This window comes from Myotis myotis, unplaced genomic scaffold (genome assembly GCF_014108235.1).
Source record: "Myotis myotis isolate mMyoMyo1 unplaced genomic scaffold, mMyoMyo1.p scaffold_m19_p_11, whole genome shotgun sequence".
Taxonomy (NCBI): Eukaryota; Metazoa; Chordata; class Mammalia; order Chiroptera; family Vespertilionidae; genus Myotis; species Myotis myotis.
This window is the reverse complement of record NW_023416315.1, coordinates 30639553-30663321: the sequence shown is the minus strand read 5'-3', so window position 1 is coordinate 30663321 and position 23769 is coordinate 30639553. Positions and strand designations below refer to the sequence as shown.

General features: G+C 36.7%; 1 protein-coding gene across 5 annotated transcripts in view; it reads right to left on the bottom strand.

Annotated features, from left to right (window-relative positions):
- Nucleotides 1–10005: 10005 nt before the first annotated feature.
- Nucleotides 10006–23769, bottom strand: part of ETV1 (ETS variant transcription factor 1) — an 85800-nt gene continuing 72036 nt past the window's right edge. For all 5 annotated transcript variants that reach the window (XM_036328019.1, XM_036328015.1, XM_036328016.1 and 2 more), the window contains 3 exons: nucleotides 22856–23025; nucleotides 17907–18008; nucleotides 10006–12792 (listed from right to left, as the gene is read on the bottom strand). In XM_036328019.1, coding sequence (XP_036183912.1) covers nucleotides 12571–12792; nucleotides 17907–18008; nucleotides 22856–23025 — 494 coding nt within the window. In that variant the 3' untranslated portion in view covers nucleotides 10006–12570. The remainder of the gene's footprint in view (nucleotides 12793–17906; nucleotides 18009–22855; nucleotides 23026–23769) is intronic.

Genomic DNA, 23769 nt, shown 5'->3' with positions numbered 1-23769 from the left:
GTCCCAAAATTCACACAAGAAGTAATTTTGATAGAAAACACAGGTTTATAATTAAAAATTATAAATTGTTTATTGATTCATAAAGCATACAGGATAGGGTTATGTTTGGAATAGCACATTGGGTAAATGGCCTCCACGGCTTTGCTGGCACACACACACTCTTTTGTTGAAATTTTCCATGACCGTATTGCATAAATGTGGCTGAATTTCGATGAGGCTCATTTTCATCTTGATGGCTTGGTTAATTGACAAAATTGTCGCATGTGGGGTTCAGAAAATCCACAAGTGATTGTTGAGAAACAAATGCATCCACAACGTGTCACTGTTTGGTGCGGATTTTGGGCTGGAGGCATCATCGGACCATTCTTCTTCAAAAATGCGGCTGCTCGGGCAATAACAAAAGAGTGCGTATGTGCCAGCAAAGCTGTGGAGGCCATTTACCCAAAATGCTATTTCATACATAACCCTATACTGTATATTTTATGAATCAATAAAAAATTTTACAACTTTTAATTATAAACCTGTGTTTTCTATCAAAATTACTTCTTGCGTGAATTTTGGGACACCCTTTACTTGTTCAGAAAGCCATCACATTTCTAATTTTAAGGCATATTTTTGAGTCAATTCTTTAATCAAAAGGTGAAATTTGAAGACTCATTCTCAGATGTATACTCTACCCCTCCCAGGATGTTAATGTTTACTGTGGGTATAAATTCATTCATTCTCAGTTTTTCCAGTTAAGTGTTTTTCCTGCACTTTAGAAAATATTTTCTGTTGCTTCTCACCTTAACAGGTGTTACACACCTGCAGACTAACTTTATTGTCTCCCTTTTATTTTTATTTTTTTAAATATATATTATTAATTTTTTACAGAGAGGAAGGGAGAGGGATAGAGAGTTAGAAACATAGATGACAGAGAAACATCGATCAGCTGCCTCCTGCACACTCCCTACTGGGGATGTGCCCACAACCAAGGTACATGCCCTTGGCCGGAATTGAACCTGGGACCCTTCAGTCCGCAGGCCAATGCTCTACCCACTGAGCCAAACCGATTAGGGCTCTTTCCCTTTTAATAATACTTTGATCTTTCTTCATGAGTCGAACCTGCCACTTCATAATCATTCCTTGTTGCTTCCAGAAGGGACATGAGCAGTATATTCTGAAATTAATAAATCATTTTCAACTCATCTAATAGATTAAACATCCTGTGACATCTCTTGGGTGATAGCTGACATTGCAAACTCATATACGAGTTGTGGTTTTCTGCCGCTGTCACCTTGTTGCATCCTCTGGCGTGACTGCTGAAGGCTGTTCTCCGTTCCGAGTTACTCTCATGCTTTTCAGTCCATATATGCATTTCTCAGTTGTGCCAGGGTTCTATCATTTTACTGGCCTCCCTACTTTTAGTAGAATCTCACAATTTAGTTTTAACTGTGAAATTTGTCGGAATGCTTCTACCCTTTCCTATTTATTGAATTAGGTATATTTAACTTGCCCCTTGAGGACAGTGTCTAACATGAAGTCCACACACTGTAGTGGAATTCAAGTTTCCTGAACATGAAAAAGTCAGGCCACCAAGAGAGCTTGTGCTACTTTCTTCATGAATCGCTAGCATAAGGCCAGGTAGATTGGGGGACTTAAAGAATTGGCTTGTTATCTGACACAGAAAAAGATCAAATAACAGCAGCATGACAGACTCTTAGAGCATTAAATGAATTAAATGATGCAGTGGTAGAAGTAACTATTTGCAAAATCATTAAAAATGTTTGAGGCCAAATCTATTTTCTTCTTCCTCTAAATCTGAATGGACTGTATAGAATGTCTGAAATCATGGGGTGCATTCTGAATCCTTTATTCCGTTTCTTTTATCAGGTCTGAGAAAGCTGTGTGAATGTTAATACGTGCTGAATAAATCCTGTGATCACTGTAGCACCTTATAATGATGTGTTCCCAAGCTGCCATATCACGGTTGATTATTACTTCTTTTTCTTTGCAATCCTTCATTTAATTTCCATTCCTCACCCTGGTGTTAATATTCCTGACGATTTGAATTCATTTTAGAGTTCATGAGATGCTGTATCAAATGTTTTGCTAAAATCCAAATGTATTACATCTCCCACATTGCATTCATCCACTAATCTTGTAATTCAATAAAAAAAGCAATCAGATTTGTTTGGCATGATTTGTTCTGTGTAAACCCATGCTGCTTATTGCTCAATGGTGCTTAAATGATAAGTAGTGCTCAATGCAAATTTCCTCATCCAACTTCTCATTTAAGCTCAGAAAAGTCTATAATGTTTTTGTTCATAGATTTTCTTCTGGCTTATAGCTAGCTTCTGGTCCTAAAAACCAGAGAACAGAAAGAACACACTAGTTATTTTTTTTATGATAACATTTTTCTCTTTCTGAGTTTGTATTACTTGTTTTTCCCATTTATTACCCATACATTTTTAAATTTAGATTTTCATTAAATTTATGATGGGTTTAATCCCTCTATTCCTATTTTCCTAGTTAATTGATGGAGGGACAAGAAGACTATAAGAATAAAATTTATTTCAGACATCACTATTGAGAATATAGGGCAATGCCTTGGTTATATTTATGCAATTCATATATATATATATTATACAAAGTGTCCCCTTGGGACTTCAACCAACCAACCAGGAGTTTGATCACTTGCTATGACATGCGCTGACCACCAGGGGGTGGCATGCGCTGACCACCAGGGGCAGCCGGCAGCCAGCAGCCACTAGGACTCCACCCGTACACGAATTTCGTGCACTGGGCCTCTAGTATAATATAATAAACAAATAGTTATAATTTACCTCTTACATCTGAATCTCTCATGTAACAGATGAGACATTTCATTTTAATAGATTCTTTCACTTTCATATGATCATAATATAAACTCCTATTTTGGGTTGAGTTGTGTCCTCACCCCATGTAGAGTCTTAACTGCAGCACCTCAGAATGAGACCTTATTTGGAGAAAGGATCTTTACCAAGGTAAGTTAACACGAGGTCATGAGAGTGAGCCCTAATCCAATGAGACTGGTGTTATCCTGAAAAGAGAAATTGGATACAGAGGCAGATGCAGTGGGAAGAGGATGTAAAAATATAAGCGGAAAAGAAGGCCAACAGTAAACTAAGGAGAGAGGCCTGGAATCAATCCAGCTCTCAGAAGGTACCAGCCCTGTCAACACCTTGATTTTGGACTTCTAGTCTCCAAATTTGAGATAATAAATTCTGCTGTTCAACCACCATGTTCAACTTCATGAGGACATATCTAAAGTTCATAAACCTTAAAGTCTAGCCACTTCAGCCTCATAAAAACCCAGATAGATGCCTATGTCCCTTGTAACTGTCCACCATTCCTTGAGTGATAAAATATGATACAGGAATATATAAAATAAAATTTACGAAAAATATTGTGGACCACCACAGATGTAGAGGAGGCGGGAACGGCTAATTGTATGAGGTCTAGGGAATTTTCCCTCTCAAGGATATCTGTCCTGAAGGGAAGTTTTGATGTTTCCATTTGGGAAAGCTATCATTCAAGGCAAACTGAGGAGAGCATTTTAACCAGGCTTTCTTTTCTAGGGCGCAGGTAAAGAATGAATTTATTTTCCAAACATTGAGAGTAAAATTGGGCACAATTAATAATATGCAGAGACAAAATAGGTGAATTGGCCAAGGCCCCCAGGGACTATCCCATGCAAACTGGGATACTTAGGCAAGTATAAACGTATGAGCTTCCTGCTGTAAGAGTCACAACAATAGACTATTGAGTGGGATGGGTCAAGAACTGGAATAACTCAGAAGTATCCTATAACACCTATTGCCCCTTTTGAACACCATTAGGAGGTTTGCAACAGAGGTGCAGCTGTTAGGGTGCGTACCAAGGGTAGCTATAGTGTCTACAAAATGGGGCCCCTTTGGCTTTGAAAGCCTTCTAACCAGTTGGTTATTGTTGCTTGGAACCATCAAACACTAATACAATGTTCCTTTCATAATACAGTGAGGAATCCCAGTATGTATACCAGTACATACATAGCAAGTGGGTGTTCGATAAATGTTTTCACTCACGATGCTCAGAACCAAGGCAGTCTAGAAGTTACTGACTGGGTAGTCTGCCCTGCCTTGATTTTTAGCTAAATTTTTAACATCCTCCTGTATTATGGGCCATGTAGACAAATGCTTCACTTTATAGTACATGGTTGAAGTGAAACAATAATCATATTTGAATAAAAGTATCCCTGCTTCCCACTGTCACTAGCATTCTTAAGGCTACATGTTTACCATATTTCTTTTGCATAGAGTCTATGTACTATATGATAAAATATTGCAGCTTAATAAATATACCACATTATATATTTCTCTAAGTATGTGTTAAATTCACAATGGCTAGTCTACCTATTGGGAGGGAGAATAATTTAGATGCAGAACATATATAATCAACTGATTTTAAAGCAGTATTTAATAACAAATTGTAGAAGACTCATATATGGGGATGTTAAAAGATTAAATCGATGAATTTCCCAACATAAAACAAATGAATAATCCAAAGTCTGTCTACTATGAGTGACTTAATAAATCTATGTGGAGCCGAAACCGGTTTGGCTCAGTGGATAGAGCGTCGGCCTGCGGACTGAGAGGTCCCAGGTTCGATTCCGGTCAAGGGCATGTACCTGGGTTGCGGGCATATCCCCAGTAGGAGATGTGCAGGAGGCAGCTGGTTGATGTTTCTCTCTCATCGATGTTTCTGGCTCTCTATCTCTCTCCCTTCCTCTCTGTAAAAAATCAATAAAATATATTTTAAAAAAATAAATAAATAAATCTATGTGGAGTGTATTTCTTCTTTGGGAATCTAAATTATCATAATATTTATTTTCATATTTTTCCTTGTTTTAGTTTTAGAAACACTGCCTCAGGGTTTCTACATAATCACAATTTTTTTGGTGAAAATAAACAGTAAATTCTGGTGAAGTCTTTTTTTCAATTGATTCTATTTCCTAATATTCTTGATACTGAATTTCAGAGGTAAGCATGTGAAATAATTAAAATGACAATTTTATGGGTTATTTGTAACAATTCCTATTTACACCTGCAAAACCAGCTCCTCATGTGGCAAACACGTAAAAAGCCAACAAATGAATTTGGAATGTATGACATTTGGGCCTGGTATTTCTATCTGAAAAAAATTAAATAATAGAAACTTACTTCTTCAGATGCTGCCTTTTCAATAACAAATCATAATTTACTCTGTAAAATGATTCTTACAAAAGGCACCTTAATCTATATGTGATTAAGTATCATCTTTCAAGGAACAAACTTTGAAAGGAACCTATAAGAGACTTGAAATGTCACAAAAAATATTTGGTTTATTTTAATCTAGCAAGTTCTTAGACTAAACATATGGGCAGGGGGTGGTGGAGAGTTGCCCGATTTATCTTGATAGACTAATTTCACATTAATTAAATACTGTTATTAAAACTAGCATGTTTCTGTTTGGGAATTTTTGCCATAAACTATATCTGAAATTACCACCGTGTTAAAGAATTTAAGCATAGCTTCAGTATGCTTGTGTCTTTATGACACATTAACCAAATTCTTCAATTCAAACTAAAGAAACAGGAGTGCAAAAGATCAGTTCACTTTCATGAAGCTTGTTTTAAGGGGCTATTTTTATTTTTTAATACATTTAAATAACTGAGTTATTTTAAAAACATCCAATAAGGTGGTTACCTAAATGAACTTTTTCCCCTGCAACAATCACTGGGGCTTTGCAGAAATAGTGCTTATACATAATGTTTATTTTTCTTAAATAAAACTATTAAACTCCACTATAAAATTAAGGCCAACCATTAATAAAGAAACCACAAGTAATGTAAATTATTAGAAAGTATAGTTACCTTTTTTACATTTCTAATTCTAATATACTTCAGTATCTCCTGTAGTATTTTTAATAACACTTTAAGAATAAAAGAATCTAAATGTGTTAGAAGTAGTAGCCATAGTTGTACAACATTTTGAATATAATTAACTAGAGGCCTGGTGCACAAATTCATGCACAGGTGGGGTCCGCTGGCCTGCCCCAATCGAGGCTGATCAGACTGGGCTAGCCAGGTGGGGGGCTGAGGGTGGTTGGCAGGGGTGGGGGGAACCGATCAGGGGTGGGGCCGGACAGGGGAAGGGTCTGCAGGAAGTTGGCTGGCTGGTCCCACTCCCTGGTTGAACTCTCAGTGGAATTCCCAGTTGAGGGGACAATTTGCATATTTATTAGCCTTTTATTATATAGGATGCCACTGAACTATACACTTAAAATGACTTAAATGGCAAATTTTAAGTTATAAATATTTTACTATATTTTAAAGTAGAAAACATGTAAACAATTTTATTAGGAGTATTTTTAAGTATAAAGTAAAATATTTCTGTAGTGTTAAAAGGACAGAATGTTTCAGTTTCAAAAGTAGTGCCACATGCATTATCATTTTTCTTCCACCAATTAAATTTACATTAATCTTTCTATAGGGCAATATAGGAAGTTTTACTGGCTATACAGGAAATTAAAAAGGTGTATAAGATGTCACAGTCCCCTTTGCAGCAATGTGACAAGTTTTAAAAATTAAAATTTCATTATAAAATAGTTCCTATGCTTTCAGTTCTACTTTCTACTTTGAAAATCTATCTGTTACTCCTTCTGAATCACATGACTTTGAATCTACTATGCTTTAAACGTTTTCTTGGAAATCTATTCCAAGGGCAGTGTTTACAACTTTCCAAAGAATTTGATCAGGACATCTGTCTTTTGGGAAACCACTAAGTTATATCCCTCCCCAAGAGGAAAACAAAGTGGACTTCAATCCTTTTCACTTCTAGATTCTGAAATGCTCAAAGTAACTACATACACAGATACTTACTATGGTTTGACTTTGGTGTTAAGTAGCACTTCAGTTCTTTTTCAGATTTTTCTATAGACTATTCAAAAATGGTCAAAAAATAAATTTTAAGTAAGACTTTGTTTAAGCAAAATGTGAGTCATTGTTACATACATTTTTAAGTCGTTAAAAACCTACAATAAGAACATAGCAAGGTCCAGGTTACACGAAAGAGTAAGGTTTATGAGTTTGCCGGTGATCACATGACATCAACACAATGACATTTTGGTGTTGCCATTTGCCTCAGCTTCTCAGACTAAGCCAATTCAAGTGATGGGGTTGGAAGCATATGTCATGTTGACTGGCACATGGGAGTCAGTGACATAATTTAGGTAGTTCCTTCAACAAAATTTCTTCCTGACATAGTTACCGAAGAGATTCATTTTCTCAGAAAAGTTTAAATGATTAGATCATAGAACTAAAATAAGTTTTATCAGGTGTCTTGGGACCTGTTACCAAAAAAGGAATAATACCTGGGAATTGATAGGAGTAAAGACATTACTTAAGTGACTTGATTGTAAATTAAATGATTAAGATCTTTTAGATAATTAGAAGCAAGTCAAAATTAGACTACATTTACCAGTTTTAAAATGTTCCACATTCCAGAGTGATCACGATAGTCCAATATTTTCCATTTCTGGGCTTTTATTTTAGATTTAAGTTTTGAGCATATTTATTTTGCTATAATTACATAAATTTCATAGCATGTTTCTCAAACCATAAGTATAATTTTAATACATCCAAGTGAACTAAAAATCTTTCCCATGAAAACATAAATATAATTTTAGAATGGAAGTAAATAAGAATATTAGAGCCTATCTGCCAAAAAGCCTACCTTACATGTAAATTCATAAACCATAGCTATTGTAGATATCTTTTTAATTGAACACTCTAAAATTATCAATATTTCTATAAAGGCATCACTACTCTCATCAAATTCTCTCTTCTTAAACTATATTCTTCCATAAACTGATTTTTTTTTTGTAAATAAATCTTTATTTTAAAAAAAATGTTAAAAAAAAAGTCAAGTCCTAAATGTGCCAGTTGCATTGAGTAAACTGGGTCACATTCTTCAGTGTTATGCCCCACACTGATACCTCATGGAAACTTAGCTATTATGCAATTCTTATCACAATTGCTCAGTGTGTCCATTTGCCTTCTTTAACTTCCTTCTATTATTTTTATCCAAATTCTATTTTTTTTACACCTCTATTTTTACCCTCCTTCATATCAAACTGCAACTGGAAAATGGCTCACACTCACTTCTTATTTTTAAATTTTAGTTTTTCTCTTTTAAGATACCAGGTAAGAAACATTCAAATGGTCTTCTCTGTGATGTTTTGTCATTATAAGCTCTGAAAATGCAAATAGACAATGACTCATTCTTGTAACTACTATGATCTCGCCAAATGGTATATTATTGAGTAATATATTTCTTCCTTATCATATAATGATAAGTTGACTCATATTTCAGAATTGTTATCTTAGTATCAGAGATATTCTATACTAGAGGCCTGGTGCATGGATTCATGCACCGTGGGGTCCCTCAGCATGGCCTGCAGGGATTGGACCAAAACTGGCAGTTCAACGCTACCTGCCGGTCCCACTCACCCAGGCCCGGCTGTGCCTGCTGTGAGCTCGCGCTGTCAGTTCCGACTGCGAAAGGCTCACGCAGCCTGTGTCTGGCGCCTGTTGGTCAGCTGAGCAGTGCTCCTGCTGTGGCAGCACAATGACCACCAGGGGGCAGCTTCTGTGTTGAGCATCTGCCAGTCACTGGTGGTCAGTATGCATCATAGTGACTGGTCATTTGGTTTTTTTAGACTTTTATATATATAGATATCAGTCAGACCTAATAGTTAGTTGCAGATATTATGATTGCATAGTAACAACTCAACCTAGCACCAAAATAAATTTATTTTTAAAAATACCTGGCTTGGACAACAGAATTGTGCTACTATGCTGTAATTATCATGAAGGGGAATTAAATAATCTAAAAGCTTGCTTCAATTATCATTACTTTGACAGAACAGGTGAATTTTAATAAAGAAGGCTTTCAGTACCATTTATGCAGAGTAAAGTGAGACTATTTCAATGGTGATCAAAAATGTTCTTTAATAATTTCTAATCATAGCTCATTCAGTAAAACGTATTTGTCCATCGCTAAGTCAATAAGTATTTTTACTATACAGTGTCTTCATCTGTGTGGTAAACAACCTCCCTCCCCTCCATTTCCATGTTCTAATCCCAGGAACCTGTGACTGATAACTGATCTGGCAGAAGGGACTTTGAAGAGGTGATTAAAGATTTTGAGGTGGGGAGATGACCCAGGTTTATCTGGGTGGACCCTAAATGTAATCATAAGTGTCCTTATAAGAGGGAGGCAGAGCAAGATTTGTCTGTAGTAAAGGAGAAAGGAATATGGCCACAGAAGTAGAGATTGAAGTGATGGAGCCAGAAGCCAGGCAGGTCAGCAATCTCTAAAAGTGGAAGATGCTAAGATGGGGTTCACCCCAGGAGCCTCCGGAAGAAACAAGCCAGGTGGACATCTTAATTTTAGCCCCTTTAGACTTATTTTTGACTTCTGATCTCCAGAATGATCATAGGATAAATCTGTCTTGCAGCCAATGAATTTGTGGTAATATGTTACAGCATCTATAGGAAACTAATACTGGCATACCTCAGAGATATTGCAGGTTCCATTCCAGACCACCGTAATAAAGCCAGTATCTCAATAAAGCGAGGGGTAATCTTTTTGCTGGTGGAGGGTCCTGCCTTCAGTTTGTAAGAAATGCAACACCTGTGAAGCACAATAAAGCGAAGCCCAATAAAACGAGGTATGCCTGCACAATCTGTAAAAAGGTTTAATTAAATAATCTCTGAGATCCTCTATGACTTGAGAAAACTGCTCTGCACTGTCAGCCTTATGAATTTTTATTTTAAGCTTTTTTAATAGGCATAACTTAAGAAAAAATATTTTTCATTAACTATTTGGGACGTAAGGTTCTTTGCTATTATTAGTCTGTTGGGTATCAGCATGTCATCAACAAGAGGCAGCAAACACTAGGGGAGATTTTTTTTTATTTATTCTTACTAAGTTGAAGGAAAATGTTATATGACTGATTTTTATGTTTGAGTAGCCAATTCCGTTAGAAATTCAGAACACAAAATCTTACAGAAATCAGCTGCCAGATTTATTAATCTATCTGAAAATAAAAATACAACCAAACAAAATTAGAATAAGAACAGAACTTAAAAATAAAACTTTAGATTCATTTCCCAAAAGTTCATAATGCAATGTTTTAAATCCTTCTGTATTAGAAATATCCTTAATGTTGGCCAATTACTTATTTCATTCAGTGAGTCACTACCATAAACAGCAAAATATATAGTTTGTCCTTAAATAGTATATAATTAAAACCAATTCTTCCATTGATTTCTTAAGATAACTCATAGCCCAATTCTCCCCACTGGCAAACTATAGAATTTTACAAAGAAAAAAAAATGAAAAATGAAAAGAGAAATTTTAAAAAAAAATCCTTAATACAATTTTCATTTACATCATATTTTAAAGATCCACTTCCAATTTCTCCAAATATGTCAATTCTCTTTCCAATAAAACTTTAGCTGAGTATTTTAAAATCTGTTTTTATTAAATGGCGGGGGGGAGGGAGGTTTCTGATTTTTAAGGCATATTTATTAGCCCACAACGGGTCTAACGATATATAATGTATGTGTAGAATAATCATTGAAATCACAGGTTACATACATATGTTGAAATTAGAATTTTTTGTAGGATTAAATGTAAATAATATCGATTCAGAGATGTGTGGGAAAATGGGTAGCCAGGAGATTATCTTTCCCAATCTTTCCTGTGCTCGGCAAAATGCTTTCAGAGGTTGATTTTGGATTTGTGTGTAAGAATTTTTTTAACATTTTGATATAGACTCTAAAAAGGTTGTTCTTCTGGGATATGGATGGATTGAACAAAATTTATGTTTCTTGCTTGAATTGTTTAGCAAGCTATTCAGAGATGATATAAAACCACTTACTTATGGTTTTTTCAAGGTGAATGGTACAACACAACCTGCTTTAAATATTTTCCCCAAATGCAAAAACAAAAACAAAACAAAAACCTTTGGAACTTTAAATCTTTAAATCTTCTTTCAAATAATCCAATCACATTTATACAAGTGTCCAAAACAAGAGGAGGGACAGATATCAGTGCCAGCACTATGTCATACAGCAACTCCCTCAGATCCTTTTCGACAGTTTGTAAATCATATTCCATTTCACCAAAGTTACAAAAGTTTCCACAGTTTCCCTTAGCAAGCTGAAGCTTACTCTTCATTTGTCAATGTGCATAAAAGCTGCTTATAGCATAGCATGGCGTAAGCTATTTTTTAAGCAATAAATGGTTTGAGTCATCTATTTTGTCCTGAAATGCTATCTGTAGTTAACTGCATTGCTTATAAATGGTCATAGTAAATTCAGCATGAAAGAGAATATTACAGAAAAGACAGCAGCAGAAGCATTAGCATTATCTAATATTTATATATGTTATCAACATAACACAGCAGTAAAAGGTTTAAATGCATATCAATGGGTACCATCTCTAAAAATTACTATAGTACCTATTTAGTGTACTGGATATTTTTCTTAAGGAGTGCCTGCCGTATCTAGAACAGCATAATAAGTGATTTAGTACAGTTAATTCTTACTGATTAAATAATGTTTTCATGTACTAAAATAAGTGAAAAGACAGATTTTTTTTTTTTGCTTCATTGTGATCCCAGATTTAACATTTAAATGCAAGTCCCAAGGCCCGCGATGAATCATTATTTAACTGAAGTGGGCTTCAACGTATTGGAACAACAGTATGATTTGTATCTAAATAGCAAGGTGGCACCAGATACATGTAATGCTACTGGCCTGGGACTCGGTTTGGAGCCAGAGTCCAAAATTGTGCCCCTCACTTACAGTCATGGTGATTGCTCAACTGCAGAGAGAATTACCCATATTATGGTCACCCTCTGGGTGTCCTCTATAAAGCAAAACAAAGCAAAACAACAGCGAACGCAATCTCTACACACCTTTCTACAAGAGGTGCAAATACAGTCATTTCTAACATGAAACTGCCATGTACAGTAGATTTTTTTGTACACCTTGCAGAGACTCCGAAACGATAGGGGAAGATGCCCAAGGCAAATAGTCTCCAAGTGGATATTTACACAATGTGAACTAACTGTACCATAGATACCCAGAGGAAATGAACATCCTCTTATGTTGTTATCAAAGGAACATGATGTAGTTTCATCAAACTTAAAACCTGTAGGACCCCCTCCCGAGCCTAAGTAAAAAGTAATTCCCCGCTCCCCCCGCCCATTCACCCTCTATCTTCCTGTTACACAGAACAAGTGTTTAGATTACTCCCACCCACCCACAAATAAAGTGCGCAGTCCATGACAGACCATAGAATAATGCAACAGGAAAAGCCCCTTTTGTGTATTATTATTTAAAAATAAAATACAAACAACGAAAATCGAACAAAGACTGGAGAGAATGCAGAGATTCTCTGCATCTTCCAAAGAGAGGGCCAGTGCGAGAAGGCCCTGCTGGACGGTCCCGAGTGCCAGTTAGTACACATAGCCTTCGTTGTAGGGGTGGGGGTTGCAGCAGCCCCCTTCGGGCATGTAGGCCATGCTCTCGTCAAAGTGGGACAGGGGCACCGTGTCCTCCTCGTTGATGTGACGCTCCATGTCCGTCTTCAGCAGCGGGCGCTGGTTATCTGGGAAGGCCATGGAGAAGAGGGCTTCTGGATCACACACAAATTTGTAGACATATCTCTCGCCGGCCACCTGATGAGAACATGGAAGAGAAACACCCAACCTTATGTATGTGGTACCGAATATTAACCAGATTTACTTTGGTGACTGCACAATATTTACCAATATCGAATCTTTGTGTTGTATGCCTGAGACTAATATAATATTAAATGTCAATCATATCTCAATACACACACACACACACACACACATCTTCACCATCCCAGATGGAGGACAGGGAAGGAAAAAAAAGAAACATGGTTTCATACATCAGAATGGATGTATAACAAAAGAAAAAGCCACCAAGTATACATAGATACACATAAAAGACCGAAAAAAGTTTTTACTTGGTGGGATAAATTATAGTTCGATCGGAAGAAATGCAAAGTGTTGACCCTGAATAATATCTGCATTCATTCCAGATATAGCTAGAAAGCTGAGCTGGTTTTAATATAAAGGTAAGCTTATATTGTCATTTAGAGGTTTAAAAAAATCAGTGATTGCATGCAGGCATCTCACATTAAGGGTGTTTTTTTCTGTTTTAAAAAGTAATATCTCTAATTGTAACTTAACTGGACCTTTAAGGTGCTATGTCTCCCTCTTAATACTACATTTGTGAAACTGCAGAGAAAGTAAGCTTCCAAACGTAAGAAAAATGTGTTGTGTTCCTAATAAGACCAGACTAGTGATTCACTGATTCACAGGGTGAACTGTGGTGGTTTTTTTGTTTGTTTGTTTTCTCCCTGCTGTGTATTCTCATTGAAAAAGAAAAAAAAAAGACACATAGCCTTATTTAAATGAAAGATGGATCAGGAGGACAGCATTATCCTGGGTACATCACTTTAAAAAATGAAGGCGAGATGCATTAGACAGAAGTTAAGGATGTGTGTAAAGTGTCAGATTGAAGCAGGAGGTGTAAAAAAGTGAAAGGAATTTAAAATACACAATGCATAAGGAGGAAATGAGAGCAAGAAATGTGACAGCTGCTTGAAATAAAGGAGCAGCATAATTTGTATGGAATGAAATGTCCCAAACTTAAATTCTGAAGAGTGATGCTTCTCCAGGAAATTATAAACAATTGAGTGAAACAAATATGGCCCTCCACCCCCTTCCGCTATTAATAAAGAATGTCAAGGTTCTCAAAACCGGGGTGATGAGTGGTGTAGAGATCAATACAATTCATTACATGAACTTTGGTAGTAACTTTCTGTGTGTGTATCCAGAGTTCAGTAATTTTCAAAAGGTGAAAATTAATCACCTCTGGGTTTCTATGCATCGGAAAGGCACTGCTGGTTGCTTTGTGATCTGGGGAACGGTGAGTTCATGGTTTGTGAACTATCTATATGTTTGGAAATAAAGAACTAACTAAGCAAAGAGAAATGCTGTTCTGGACCCAGATTTAGAATAATTTTGCCCTGTTTTTTTGTCTTGCAAGGAAAAACACTTTGCAGTGGTTCTCAACCTTCTGGCCCTTTAAATACAGTTCCTCCTGTTGTGACCCAACCATAAAATTATTTTCGTTGCTACTTCATAACTGTAATGTTGCTACCGTTATGAATCATAATGTAAATATCTGATATGCAGGATGGTGTTAGGCAACCCCTCTGAAAGGGTGGTTCGACCGCCAAACGGGTCGCGACCCACAGATTGAGAACCGCTGCTTTTGAGAATTCTAATAATCTGAATATTCTTAGGTTTGAAAAGGGTCAATGCTCAATTTGTATGAATTTGGATACATTTCTTAAATGGTTCTCAGCTCCCCCTTTTTGGGTGTAAATGGAGGAAGTCGGTTGTATGTAAGATTGAGATGGAGGTCTATGGTACCCAGCAAGGCAAACTGAGGAGCCTGCATAAATGCATTCACTTTAGTCCTTCAGGAAAAGGAAATTACGTTCATAAAGGTGAAACTGTAGAAATAAAAATAGGCAATATCAGAAACAAAGCTAAGATACTAGGTCCTTTTGTTGTTGTTGTGATTTTTGTTCAAAGAATTTTGAGTAAAAAAAAAAAAAGTAAAATAAATGGCTTTCCTATCTCCGAGCGTTTCATCACCTGCTTTGTTTTGTTTGGGGCCGTGGAGAAAAGGTCTCTGCTTTTGGCTACTAGAGCTTTTTTGTCCAACCTGTTGCTATTGGTTATAATTAGAAATAACGTAAATCAATGTGGGGAATTAAACTGTATACCATGCAATCAAGATTATAAAATCTGTTAAGGACTTTGCCTTGATTCACTACTCCTTCTAGTTTTCTTTTGAATAAACATATCTAGAGCTAGTACTATATTTATTAGATGACATTAAGTGCACAGAGCTCACAATAAGGGCTGATAACCAATGTAAGGAAATTATACTTTCCATTATTAGTAATACAATTACAATATGGAAATTGCTATACTTTAAGTATACTCAAATTGTAATGCTGAGATAAATAAAACATGAATTTTGCAGGAGCGATCAATCAGAATTAAATAGAAAGTTCCTTTGGAACTGTGCTTTTTTTGGAAGACTAGATATTTAAATTATGTGTAAACTTAAAATGTCAGAAGTAACACAGGGATCCTGGAGGAAAATTAAAAAGTATAGATTAAGCCAAAAGAAATAATGATCTATCATTTATATCATCCAGAAGTAACCACTGTTAAAACATTTGTATATACTTTTCTAGGCATTTCTAAATGTTGAAATAGAAGTATATACATATATTCTCTGGGGTATAATCATCATTACTCCACTGTTTCTTATTTCTTTCATAACTACTGAAATAATCAGTTAATTTTCACCTGTTTACATCCACTTGGTTATTTTTATTTTCAAATCTTTCCAAACTTGTTTAAACTTAAAACTATATAGTTTTAAGTTTAAACAAGTTTGGTCATATAAGAATTTTCCTACACATCGAAATACACAATTCTACATCATAGTTTTTTTTTTAAAGACCAGCATAATTTTCCTCTGAATAACTATACTAAAATGTGCTTACCCATTAGAATGGTACATATTTTAATAGATCAAGAGGAGAAGGCAGGACATTCTAAAAAGTGGGAACAAAAGTAGAGCAGTGAGGGAGTCACAGGGGTGAGAAGAGTGTCAAGAGGATGACTCAACACGTGTGAGGAAGAGTAAATTCAGAAGAACTGTACAAAGCCTCGAATGTGCTAATTACAAGTACACATTGACTTTTGCATGCTTCATCATTAAATGCCCTACCCTTCCTTACATTATACAATGACACCCCAAAAGGCCTGTCATACTTGCCACTTGCTATCTCATATTAGCTGATGAATAAAGAGTTGCAAATAATTTTCTCTGACAACTACAGCCTAAAAGGGGGAAATGTGAGGAGCAACATTTTTATCTGTATTTCAGCACCTATGCCATTATTTGGTTACTTGATAGCATATCGCCCTTATTAATTTATTAAAATAAAATACGGGATATGGATAACTGGATGAATAAATATGAACATGGAAGTGCTTATAACAGCAATAAGTTTAAGTTTGAACACCGTTGAGAATATTTAAGACCAGGCATGACAGCCTGCCAAATACTGTGTCTAAAAGCTGAGGTGTGATTAGAGATCTTACAATACGTTTTGGCTCTCTGTGAATGCTCCCTTTAACAAGGGGCACAGGGATCAAGACACAAAACCCAGATATGCCCTGGATCACACTGGCTTCCGGGTGTGAGATGCATTCAGAGCTCCATGTGTTGACAACTTTTATTGTGCCAGGTACAATGCCAGTGTCTCAGATCATTAATTTTCATTTAAAAACTGCACTGAGTCTATGAGGTCAGAGTGCACCATTTAGTAGGAGAACCTAGCAAACCTAGATCATGACTGCATTTTCTTTTACTGCTGATCAACACTGCCCAGGGGAACTGCTGAGCACCTCTGTGCAGCCCACCACATGTGCAGGAACTGGGAAGATGGTGATGAAAATGAAAGGAATGCAATGTATCTGAAAGGATGTGGCTGTAAATGGGAGTGGTGAGTAAAAGGCGGGAATTAAAAATGAACTGAGGGTTGTGATCAAATAAAAGGAACAGGTAGTAAATGGTTATACATTCTGAAGGTGAGGTTCAGGGACCGAGGAAGCAATGGAGAATCTAATTCAACCTTATCTTTTAAGGATCTTGGAAGTTTAACTTCTAAGCTGGCAAACTCTGGAGCCCTGACTTGCTTTTGTCCAGCAAACTCCATGATGCTGTTCCCCTCTCTTCTAGTAAGTTTCATGCAGCAACTGGCCTAGCTTTTCTTGGCATAACTACGGTGACATAAACATATGCCACAATCTGTAATAAATAACTATGTTCACGTCCTCCCAAAGCATGCATAATAAAACTGCAATGTTCACAATGGATAAATTGTGAACTTAGTTCAGTAAAGACAATTAAATTGAATACACATGTGAGGCTGAAAATGTAATAATAGCAAATATCCAAATATTTTATCTTTATTTGCTCATGTATTCATTTCCTTCTTCAAAAATTATATATCATGTTCTAAATGTAATTTATTTGTTTTATCTCATTCTTTTTTTTAAAAAAAGGCTACTTTCAAATATTAAGGGAAACTCATTTGAAAGAAAATAAATTTAACTTCATTCTACCAATAAGTAAGATCAAATACTTATTTTTAATAAATGGTTTAGGATGCTAAGCTGTCTGATAATGAAAGCCGGCGAGGTTTCAAGCAATAAAAAAATGTTTTCCAGAATGAGAACAAGAAATATCCTGAATGCTTTAAGAATCAGAATAAGGAATAAAAGTAAGAATTGGGTTAGTATTAGAATCTAAAAGCAAGGGGATTCAAATTTATATAATTCTTGAGACTATAGTTGAATATCAACAACTTTTTGGGATGTATACATGCAATATTAGTGTACGGAAACAACATTTTTACCAAACACAGTGAAATAGGAACTTCCAGAAAGTCTACTATTTTCTACATGATATTATTACATATTTGTCTATGATGCCCATAAATTTATACATAGAAAGTTTTATAATACCCAAACCAAGAACTACGCATATGTTAAAGTGAGTGAAAACCCTGCTTCAGCAATGCAATGTGTGGCTTTTAAAGTATGACAATGCACATTTTATGGGCAACATTTCAATGAATCTTAATGTTCTATTAACTACTCACCTTTTGCATGATACCTTTCTCATAATAATAGCGGAGTGAACGGCTAAGTTTATCATAGTTCATAGCTGGCCTGTTTTTCTGAATGCCCCAACGCCGGGCCACCTGCCACCAAAACAGAATTACATTGTAGTGTTTAGGTATTAACTTATCAAAATATTTCACTAAAAACATAGCTAATTCATTAATTACTTCCAACCCCTCCAAAACACATACAAATGAAAGAGGCAAAAGCCACTGTCATCTGCATTTCCTGTGGCCTGGTTTGGTTTTTAAACCAGGCGTGCAGTAAGCCTGAACCACCACAATAGAATTCTTTGTCACCATTGTTTTGGATACAAAATTAAATGGAAATATGGGGATGTGTTTACAACTGGAATGAACAGGCTGCAATTCACTAAAATGAGGCAAGTTTCCCATTCTGAGAGACACTGCGGTTTTTTCCTTCTCCGTTTCCAGATAAACACTATAGATTAGGAGCAGCTTAGTGATCTCTCTGTGAAGGTGTCTTCTGAGGTTATGATACACCGAAGGAAAAAAGATACCCTATGATCAAAAGATATCCTACTCTTTTAAAGAAAAAAGACTGAACAGTGGCACTGTGTGTGTGTAGCAGAGGAAACAGTATACAAATTAATAATCTGGACTGCAAATAATTTTTATTGCCTGAAGCAGCATCACAATAAAATTGTAGCCAGTACTAACTGGGGAATTAAACATTCATTTAGAGAACAGTAATTGGATGCTCAAAATAAAAAGGAAGTGGAAAAGGTCAGCATGTATATCAGTTCACAAACAAAAATCTCTAAAGCAGACTGTCCACTTTGTTGTTCAGTGAAAAATCATCACAGCTCTTTATAATGTGGCCTTGGAGGAGCAACTTCTCCGGCAAAGACAGTCTCCAGTGGAGCTTTAAGAAAACCCCCTTCCTCAATGTGTAGGTATCCCCCACCGCACCCCCCTGGGCTAGCTAAAGCATTATACGGAACAGTGCCGCCAAAGTCACGTTCTCATTAATTCCCACTTTTTAACTAGTCTGAGCAGAAACTACAGCTGCCATTCATACTTCGCCAACCCCAAGAGAGTATTATGTAATGGGGACGGTGTTTTCTTTCGTGGCCATGAAATTCCAAGTTGTTGCCATGTCACATATACTAAAATGCAATACTTTCTGGAGAGATCGTTCTGTCTCTGCACTTCATTAGATTAACCATTCTCCAGGGTGTTCTGTTTTTTTTCTTTTCTTTTCTTTTTAAAATACTGATCCTTGCTAATTTCCCTCTCACCAATTTGTATTCCCTGAGGAAGATATGATATAATCTAGTCGCATGCATCAGTATACTTTTTTTAAGGCACAGGACTGTGGTGTAACAAGAACAGGACTATATATCCAAGCAGACAGTCACAGTGGCAGGTACATCTTAATTTTCCAAAGAGAAACTGGATATTGATGGAAATGTTCTGAGCAATAGTGGAATGGGAAGGTGGCAATAAGAAAGTAAAGCAATACTTTCTAAACAGAATGTTTTAAGGACCTAACAATGGGCATCTGTACATTCTTAATAGACAAGGCAACTCAACTGCATGCAAACCTGGATGAGACGTGGAAATAAAGTACTAATATCTCGTGAAATTAAACTAAAATTTCTGGATATTTATTCATTTATAAATGATTCCTTTCTAGAACTCAGCAGGATGCACCTGGAAAGTAAAATATTTGCAGCAACAAACTTTAAGATGATATTGTGGGAGAGAAAGATAATTTTGTTGTTGTTAATCCTCACCTGAGGATAGTTTTCCTCCCATTGGTTTTCAGAGAGTGGAAGGGAGGGGGAAACACACAGAGAGAGAGAAACATCGATGTGAGAGAGACCCATCAATTGGTTGCCTGACTGGGTGGGGATCCGGGCAGGTATTCAGCCTGCAACTAAGGTATGTGTCCCTGACTGGAATCAAACCCAAGAGCCTTCATTCCAAGTGCTGACACTCTAACCACTGAGCAACCAGCTAGGGCAAAGATGACTATTTTTTTTTAATGCTAAAATCAGAGTTTAATTTTTAGGACACCAATGAAGTCTCAGCACTGTGGGTATTAGTAAACCATATTCATCATAGAGTTGAGGGAAATGGGACATATCAATATGCTTCTGTGATACAGACAAGTTCTAGAAGCCAACTGTACAACACAGTGACCAGAATCGAACCTGGGACCCTTCCGTCCGCAGGCTGACGCTCTACCCACTGAGCAACACCAGCTAGGGCCAATATCATTTTAAACTGCAAGAAGAAATATAAAGAAATGGAACCCCTGAGTACTTCCAACAAGGATGGCTTCACAGCCATCTTTCATAAGTGTGCTGACACAGACTGCCCAAGATCTGCTGTGTAACAGAGGGAGAGGGTGATCACAGGCCACACAGGCTGACTAAATTTCACTAACACTTTCCAAAGAAATTTGAACATAAACAGCAAAGTCATGGCCTGATGGAAGCAATTGCAAAAGTGAACAATACAGCAATCAGAAATGGGATGTTTCGTTCTGAACAAAGGCCTTAGGACACAGTTAGTGCTTATTGCACAACTGCCATTCAGTTGCTTACTATTTGGATATGGCCTGCTGGCTCTGAATTACCCAGCCCCTTTTGATTTTATGCGTCTGCTACAGACAAGGAGTCCAAATGCCGGTTTGCTGTATGGAACACATGTAACTGTATTGCTTCCTTGTGTTTAAAAAAACACACCCAGAAATTCAGAATTTAATGGAACTTAATGGTCCTCTGGTCAAGTCTTCTACTTAATTTAAAGCTGATTATCATAAAAGTCAACAGCTGCTATATATAGAAAGTAACGCTTGCCTATGAATTTTTACTTTCCTGAATGGATCAATAATTACTGACATAATTCAACAATTCTCCTAACTTAACAAATATATAGAAAGAAATTTAATAACCTGTTTCTCCTCAACTTTGTTTTAATTTCACATGGAGGGGAATAACTGATATAAATTCCAGTTGAACATATTCAGTTGTAACATGAACCAACTCTTGCAATTATTATTAACATCTTTCATGAGGTGGAGAACACATATTCCCATCAAGTTAATGGGCTTTCAGATTACTTTAGGTTAAGTGTTCTCAGTCTCGGTTTATTTCACATTTTTATAATTCTTATCATCATTTAAGCATATCTACATAAAAACTAATTTCCTTTGACAAATTTAGCTTTAGACACATTACAAACTTCAAACACCCAAACATCTAGCCCATACTACATAATGGGCACTTTCACATGGTGATGCTGAGCCCTCTGTCTGCGTGTGTAGGGTGTGGGCAAAGATAATGTTGCCAGGCTAACTCTCTAGTGTCACTACTTTTGACTTGGAGTAGACTTAGTTGTGCTAACCAACTCCTCTGTTTCATACTTCTCTTAATACATATTTGAATCAGATAATCTCCTAAATCTTAATGTGTGAACTAATCTCCTGGCTAACAAGTTAGAGCATGTTATCTTATTATGACTGAGTACATGATATCCTAGCGTAGAAAGTTTAAGATATATAGATGCATTAGCCTAGATTATAGATGTCCAGTCTATATGAAACTAATCACTGTAAGTGTAAAACCAGCTGGATATCTTATTGAATTTTTTGACCTTTCTGAGGTGTTTAACATGCTATAGTCAAATGATCAGTCACAGATAGGTATGTTAGCTACAAGTCTTCTATTGCTTTCTTGGCTAATGTAAATCAAAGTCAGTTTTTTTTTTTTAAATATATTTTTATTTATTTCAGAGAGGAAGGGAGAGAGAGATAGAAACATCAATGATGAGAGAGAATCGTTGATCAGCTGCCTCCTGCACGCCCCCTACTGGGGAGAGCCTGCAACCCGGGCATGTGCCCTTGACTGGAATCAAACCCGGGACCCTTCAGTCTGCAGGCCGACGCTCTATCCACTGAGCAAAACCGGCTAGAGCCCAAAGTCAGTTTTAATGGTAGCAGAGCAAGCCACTTTAATAAGACAAACATTTCATAGAACAGTCACCTTTCCATAGCGCGTCCAAAATGCTATTCCTGAGTTACACTGTAGTAACAACAGTAACCTTCAGCCTAAATCTAGAGCTGGGAAGGAGGCGGGGAGGGGTGTGTGTGTGTGTGTGGAATTAACTGAGAAGTTCTTCAAGAAAATACTCCATTTGTATAGGGGTGGGGACCAGTGGGGAACAGCGACAGCTGAACAGTTAGTTGAATGTGTTTTGCATTTATGCATATTATCTCTATCCAGAGTCCTCTCATTTTGTTAATTTCTATGCATTATGGTGAGTTTTAAACTTCATCCCTACCTTCCAACAAAGTGTGCCCGGGCCCAGCTGACTTGAAACAAATATCACCAAAAATCAAAGGGGAAATAATGTTCCTACCAGGCCTGTGTCTCCTAAGAAACATTTAAGAAGTGACAGTGCCCCACTGCAGCTCTTGCATGTGGCTATCTCCCACTGCTGTTTCTCCTCCATCCCCTATGGCAGACACTTTGGTCTCTAAATATTCCTCTCCAACTCCCTCCATAACATCAAGATTGTACAAATAATAATTGCCAATTAGCAACAACAACTCCTCCTCCTTCAAACCAGTTGAGCCTCACAGATTTCCCCTTTCTGCCCTAAAGACCATCCAACACCCACACACTTAGATGCTCCTTTAGAGATTCCTAAAACCCTGCGTCCTCGAATAAACACGTCTGCTCATGATGCTCTGGTGGATTTTCTTCACGATCCACGCGTAGGATGGTATTCGCCTGGAACCATCATGCAACATGTTTTATCTTAAATGTACACCTGCTTCCCCCCAACAATTTATAATTTGGAAGGATTCCCTAAATTTTAAAAGTTAGAAAAACCTCATATCTGGCATATTAATCACATATGTTTCTTTATATGGTAAGATCGACTAAACCCACCTCTTCGGGCTCAATCAGTTTGAATTCCATGCCGCGCCCAGTCCAGGCAATGAAATGGGAATTGGAGGGGTCATCCAGGAGAGCTACCAAAAACTGCCAGAGCTGAAGGGATCCCCGCCTCTGGTATGTGGGTCCTTCCCGATACATTCCTGGTTCTTGCTTGATGTCCCCTAAATTAAAAGGAAATTAAGTGTCTATTATTAGCAACATGATATTTGCATACATTTACATTAAACCAGTGTTCAATGGCTAAACCACAGACACTTTATGGGTTTCTACGACATGTGTTACCCTTAAGTAGGGCTTTAAAATACTTAGGGGATTGAATGTAAACCACAAAATCTATCCAAACTTACAGACAAATGTATATAACACATAAGGGTCAAAATAACTGCATATAGGTGTGGAATAAACGTATGGCTGTCATTTACTTATAAAAAGTGTGTACTGCTATTTTTTTCATTGATTTCTTTAAAAACCATAGCATCTAATCACACTTCTTTGCTTTTATTGTTAATATCATTACTCACTGCTCTAAGCAACACTGAAGATGGAGGAATCAATTTTCAGCTTTTGGGCTTTTTATTTGTAGAAATTAAATCCTGCAAACTACAATTTATAAATATCTCATTGACCTGGACATGACGAACTTGCATATTTTAATGCAAACATGTCAAAGCAAATTTAATAGCATCTTAAACTCTGAGTTAAGTAATCTGCACTTTATACAATTAGGCAAATCTCAGGGGCAATTAAGGGCAAGCTGGTTACCATCATAGCATCTTTCGTCCACCTCTTCATACAGGCACTAACACTTTTGCAACTGACAACAAATGAAAATTCTTTCTCATTTTTCTTTTACTTGCGTTTCACTCACTTAAATTTAGCTTGCTTCTCTTTTTGTAAAAGTCCAA